The 6447-nt window shown below is 34.8% G+C and overlaps 2 protein-coding genes across 2 annotated transcripts; one reads left to right on the forward strand and one right to left on the reverse strand.

The window, feature by feature from the left end:
- Nucleotides 1–108: 108 nt before the first annotated feature.
- LOC105315419 (ankyrin-1-like) lies at nucleotides 109–4327 on the forward strand (the record flags this gene model as incomplete). Its single annotated transcript, XM_020006148.1, has 3 exons — nucleotides 109–3402; nucleotides 3515–3606; nucleotides 4093–4327. A coding segment is annotated over one exon (2862 nt), but the record flags the coding sequence as incomplete, so codon positions are not given.
- LOC100632940 (frataxin, mitochondrial-like) lies at nucleotides 4282–5070 on the reverse strand. Its single transcript, XM_003391185.2, has 5 exons — nucleotides 4890–5070; nucleotides 4710–4842; nucleotides 4636–4663; nucleotides 4520–4589; nucleotides 4282–4455 (listed from the first exon to the last, which is right to left on the reverse strand). The coding sequence occupies exons 1-5, from the start codon at nucleotides 5048–5050 to the stop codon at nucleotides 4293–4295; spliced, it is 555 nt and encodes a 184-aa protein (XP_003391233.1). The 5' UTR covers nucleotides 5051–5070; the 3' UTR covers nucleotides 4282–4292.
- Nucleotides 5071–6447: the final 1377 nt, after the last annotated feature.

Raw genomic sequence — 6447 nt, forward strand, 5'->3', positions numbered from 1 at the left:
TTAGCAGCATATAGTGGCAGTACATTGCTAGTGAAAGTATTAGAAGAATATAATATCAAATGTACATTAGATAATGATGATATGTCCCCAGTACATTATGCTGCCTGGTCAGGTTCTACTAGTGTATTAAGTTATATCATATCTCAGTATAATCTCAATGCTAATGATACTAACACTTTTGGTCGTACACCATTAGCCTACTCCTGCCATTCAGGTAGCATTAATTCTGTTAAATATCTTATTAAAAATCATAGTAATTGCATAATCACTTATAATGATGGTAATACGTGCCTTGATTATTCTTGTAATCACAATCACATTGATATCACTCAATATCTCATTGAGGTACAGCATTGTGATATTAATAAAACGGATAGTAAAGGACGCATGTCTGTACATTATGCTGCATGGAGTGGTAATTTAAATTTAGTTCAATATCTTATTACTGAACAAAGTTTGTCTCCTACTGCAGTTGATAAGGATGGTTGTACTGCTTTACATTATGCCTCACTGTCTCTTAACTTATCTCTTGTTAAAGAATTAATAACTACCTATCAGTTAGACCCTCATCAACCTGACAGTAATGGTAAGCTACCAATTCATTATGCTGCTGAATCTGGTGATATTTTACTACTGGAATTATATGTGAAGGATTACAAGTGTAGTCTGAGCCTAACAGATAAGAGTGGTTGGAATATATTTCATGCTTCATCATTAAGTGGCAGAGTTCTTTTTATCAAGCATATCACCAGTCAGTATCCTCAATACATTAGTTTATTACACTCTACTGACAGTAAGGGTAATATGCCATTACATTTTGCCTGTGAGAGTGGTAATATTCAATTGGTCAAATTTCTAATACATGACATGAAGTGTGATGTCACTATTACTAGTACTAATAATACTAGTATTGTCATTAATGCCGGTTACTCAGGTAACCTTGATCTAATAAAATTACTGATACAACAATACAAGCTTGAGCCTATCAATATTGATAACAATGGTTTCTCAGTATTACATGCAGCAGCACAGAATGGTCATACTCATATACTGGAATGGTACAGTCAGGAGTATAGTGTGGATATTACTAATCACACTGACAATAACAAGTACACACTAGCTCATTATGCTGCTTATAAAGGTAAGCTACATTGTCTACAGGAACTGATCAACAAGTATCAGTGTGATGTTAATGCCACTACTACTGATACAGGTAATACAGTTCTTCATAATGCATGTGCAGGAGGCCATGTTCCTGTTGTACTTTATCTCACTAGTCTTCCTCAGTGTAATGTAGCAGCTAAGACTTCTAATGGATTAACAGTTCTTCACATTACCTGTGAGTACAGCGACTCTCTTCCTATACTCAAACATCTGGTAGAGAATCATCAGTTAGATTTGTGTGCTGCACAGGATAAAGGAATGGCTCCTATTCATTATGCATGTAGTAAAGGAAGATTGAACTTGGTCCAGTACATTATAAAAAAAATACCATCATCACTTGAACTACCTAACAGTAAGCATGGTCATACTCCATTCCTTGTTGCAGTGTACTTCAATCAGTTAGAAGTCATTAAATATCTTATTAGTAAGAAGTGTAATTTATCAGCTGCTTCTAATCTAGGGTATGGAGCAGCTCACATATCAGTAGTGGAAGGCCACTTAAATATATTAAAGTATCTTGTTGATAATAATTATTGTAATCTTAATGCGACCGATCATCATAACCGTACACCACTTCATTTAGCTGTAGGTTTTGATCAATTTCATATGTTAGAATATTTAGTGAGTAAGAGCATACCCTCAATGAGTGTTGTCTGGTTACGTGAGACAAAGTGTTTATTGGACAGTCCTCGTCCACATAATGCAGTACTTATTAATGTACACGATAAATATGGTAATACACCATTACATATAGCCTGCCATCAAGAAAGACAGGCAATGGTATCACTATTATTAAAAGCCAGTTTATCTCTCAATGTTCTATCGATTACTAATAAAGCAGATCAGAACCCATTACACTTAGCAGCTGCCTCTGTTCGTACAGATACAGCTAAGGCTTTACTCTCCTCAATCACTAATAGGTCTACTCTTCATCATCTCTTTTTTAAAGCTACTGATAGTGAAGGATGCACTGCACTTCATACAGCTTGCAGTAATCGTCATATTGATGTGTTTCATTATCTATGCAGTATTTATCCTCAAGGTGTTAATGTAATGGATAATAGAGGACGTGGTTTACTTCATGCAGCATGTGAAGGTGGAGAAATTATGATAGTAAGAACACTAATTGAGACATATGGGCTAGATCCTTTAGCAGAAGATAAAAATGGCATCACCTGCTTACACTTACTAGCAGAAAGAAACTTTAAGAAACTTGGAGAATCAAATGATTCCAAACTGAAAATGTTGCAGAATGTCTTATTAGAACAAATGATTGGTGTATACCGATATTTAGAACCAAATATTAAATCTAATCCAGTGCCTAAAGACAAGTCTGGCCGTACTCCTCTTCATTATGCTTCTCGTTCTGATAATATTCGTATGGTACGTTATCTCATAGAGACCTTTCCCTGTACTCCTGATGATCCTGATAATAATGGATACACTTCAGTTCATGGAGCATGTGAAGCTGGTAGTATGAAGTTAGTACAATACTTTCTAACTGATCTCAAATGTAATGCACTAGCTGAAACTGATGATTGTAAAACCATGCTTTATTTTGCTAGTAAGGGTTCTAATTTAGAACTGGTTCGGTTTTTAGTTGATGTGTTTAGTTTAAAACCTTGTCCACATGATATTGAAATAGCTCAATCAGTTAATCCTGATTCATCAGTAGTTAAATATCTTCAAAAAATTTATGATGATATGATATTTGATATGATGGAGGAAGATAAGAGAATGAAGGAAAGTATTGAGAAACATGAACAACAACAAATTCATCCACAGGGGCATGATATTGTATCTTAAACACGACCTTATCACCATCTTACCATTACATCTCATCACCATTACACCATCTTACATATTACCATTTAATACTATTATGCATCACCTTACCACTATTACACCTTTGTCTCCACTGTATTGCTTTCTTAACATTACACTATACATAAAAATGAGTAGATGAATGCTGGTGACCCAATGACTTTAGGCTGGGCAGCAAGAATGGTTACCAAATACCAACATCCCCAAGTGCAAATGCTTCTTTAATATTTTTCTTTATTACTGTTATTATACCCATCACCATTATTATTGACACATGTTATCACTGGAGCTGCTCTTCCATAATTCTTCAACTCATCCTATGATAGTCACATGCATTTTAAATTTTGCTTCCAGTATCAGGAGGAGAGGAAAGAGAGGAGAAAATGAGCTTACAACTGGCAAGATCAATCTTTGGTAAATTAATACTAAATGTACATGTATTATTTTACTCACTGCCTTTTACTCATTCTCTCCTCTGTATTCTGTACTCTCCTTTCTTTTACACTTCTCTCTCTTCTTATTTTAGGTTCTTTGCCTCCTCGTAGGAATCCTTATGCTTCACATGCTAATGCTATACTTATGCCAGTTTTTGAATTGCTACAAATGATATTGACTGATGTAAGTACCTAAATATTACAAATATTTGATGCCTTGCCTGATACTCTGTTACACTGTAATGACTGTATATACATGTACCCATAATAAATAAATTGGATTTGGGTCTCCTCAAGTTGGCCATAAACAATAGATAATATTTTACATGTGTTTATGTTCTGTAGCAAGTTTGAACTGATTTCAATCAAAATTGGATGTTTATGAATTTTCAAAGCTACTCAAAAATCGATTTGCCAAATATGACTAGAAAAAAAATTTTATTTTTATAATTTTTAGTTTGAACTATTTCCAATCAAAATTTGATTTTTTACAGTAACTAGGCCGAAATTCCTGTACTATAACACAGGGTCTTTGGCTAAAAATGACAAGGAGAAAATTTTCCATTTTTATAATTTTATAAATTAGAGGTTATATTATAGCTCATTTTGCAGTCATTTGAATGAAGACCATGAATATTATCTGAATTATTAAATTTTATTATTTTTACAGAATCTAGACAGTGAGGATGAGAAGAGAGAGTCAGAGCTTAGAAAATATTTGAAAGAGACATACTATGATGCTGTTCCTTGACAGAAACAATAATAATAGTTCTATATGTATATTGTGAAATTGTGTGAATGTCCGATCTATGTTTACAATCACTATATTGATGCAATAAGTGTATTTTTGTTGATGTTGTTGTATTAAATTCATTTTATTAAACTTTTTGGAATCTTTGCATAATTAAGTACAGTCAAATCAACATTAGTCTGAAGTGCTTGTGTTAGCTCTTTCGACAGAAGCTCATGCATTGGTACCAAATCATGAGAATAAGTCCACTTATCATCAATGATGTCATATCTCTTTGGACCACTGTAAAAATTGATAAAAAATGCCACAAAAACCTATGAAGCTAATACTCCTGTATGATTGATACCTCGTAGGAGAAGAGAGCCAGATTTGTTTGTTCGGCGTCTGCTTGTTAATGACATATGTCCCTCTACCACCTAACAACAACATAATTATAATTATATATTTTATTATTAAACTCACCTCCTAAATAAAATGTAAGTACACCACTCTACACAAAAAGATAATCATAATAATAATTATTATTATTTTATTACCTCGTATTGTACATCAGATTCATCTCCACTTTCTCCTGAGTCCACGAGATCTTCAAAAACTGATAATAATTCCTGTAACGTTTCATCAGCTATCTTCTCATAAGTCTTCTCGTCCAATTCAATAGGGAAAACCCTGTAATTAATCAAATAATTATTTTTAATCACTTCATGCAATTTTACCTCGTTCCTGTGCATAACCTTACAGTCCAATATCTGTTAGGCAACGACCTATTACTGTAAGTTATCCTGTTGATAATTATATCTTTTTCTGGTAGCTTTCTGAGCAGAGGAAAAGAGCAAGACATAAAATATCTTCTCAAGAGGTGTAATCTGACCACCATTTTAGATCCTGACTGAGGGGTTAAAATAGGCTTAGACTATTAACTAGATCTAGTTAAGTAAAATTGTGCTCCATCCATGAATACACTTGGTATCCATAGAAGCTTTTGTTTTGCACACCCTTTGCTTTATAGCTGACATATACTGTAGCTTAAACCAGTCTCTAAAATTTGTAATACTAAGCAAAGATGGACAAAGAAGAAGATTTGCAGCACATTTATGAAGTGAATGACTTTCAAGAATATGAAAACAACAAAGGCAGCAGCAGACCTCATATGATCATAAGAGAGAATGGAGGAGCTGGTATGGGAAGACTTGCATCAATGGTATTAGGCATTGGAGTTGTTCTCCTATTCATATCTTTGGTGGCCATCATTGCAACAACGGCATCGATACTCACTCATTTGACCACTCTCCCTATATGCGAAAACTCACAAGCAAATACTGATAATATTGTGAATCCGACTGCTAGTACAGGCACTCCTGGCTCTTTTGGTGGCTCTAATGCAGTTAATTGCTCCATTTCTAATGTGCTAGAGGGACAGCAAAACCAACTCGGAATCATACAAAATCAAATTGGTCAGCTACTTAATGCTACACATGAGACAGCCTCAAAAGTGAATGAAATCCGTACTCTTGCAAATGAACAAGCAGCCATTTCTGTAAACAATACATATAATATTGAACAGGTAATGCAGACAACTGGTAACACTGCTCAAAAACTAGTCAATATTGTAAATACATTGACTAATTTGAAAAATACGAGTACATCAACTGCAGGAGTTGTTGATGATATTTTGCTCATTTTAGATGAACTACTTGAGTTGCACTCTGATAACTCTACACTGCCTTATTCATGTGCTGAGATTAAACAGAGACAACCAAACAGCCCCTCTGGTGTCTACTTATTGATTAATCCAAATGGTAATGGTGTCACATATGCATATTGTCACATGGGAGAGCTCTGTGGTTCCGGAGGAGGATGGCAAAGAATAGCATATATAGATATGTCTGATGCTACACAGACCTGTCCCTCTGGGTTTAGACTCTACCAGTCAGGAGGAGTTAGAGCTTGTGGCAGGCCTTCTTCAAGTACTGCAAGCTGTACCTCAGTTCAATTTCCATCTAATGGTTTCTCATATAGTCAAATATGTGGGAGAGTAACAGGATATCAATATGCAACAACAGATGCACTAGCTTCAGCATGGCCAAATCACAATAATCTAAATTCCTATTATGTTGACGGCATTAGCATTACAAGAGGTTCTCCACGCCAACATGTGTGGTCATTTGTCTCTGGATTTTCTGGTAATGTCCTCCTTGCTTCAGACTATACATGTCCCTGTGGCATAGGCAGTACCCAAACAAACTCATCATTTGTGGGTAACAATTATTTCTG

Source organism: Amphimedon queenslandica, unplaced genomic scaffold, assembly GCF_000090795.2.
Source record: "Amphimedon queenslandica unplaced genomic scaffold, v1.1 AMPQUscaffold_10320_Cont17177, whole genome shotgun sequence".
NCBI classification, from domain to species: domain Eukaryota; kingdom Metazoa; phylum Porifera; class Demospongiae; order Haplosclerida; family Niphatidae; genus Amphimedon; species Amphimedon queenslandica.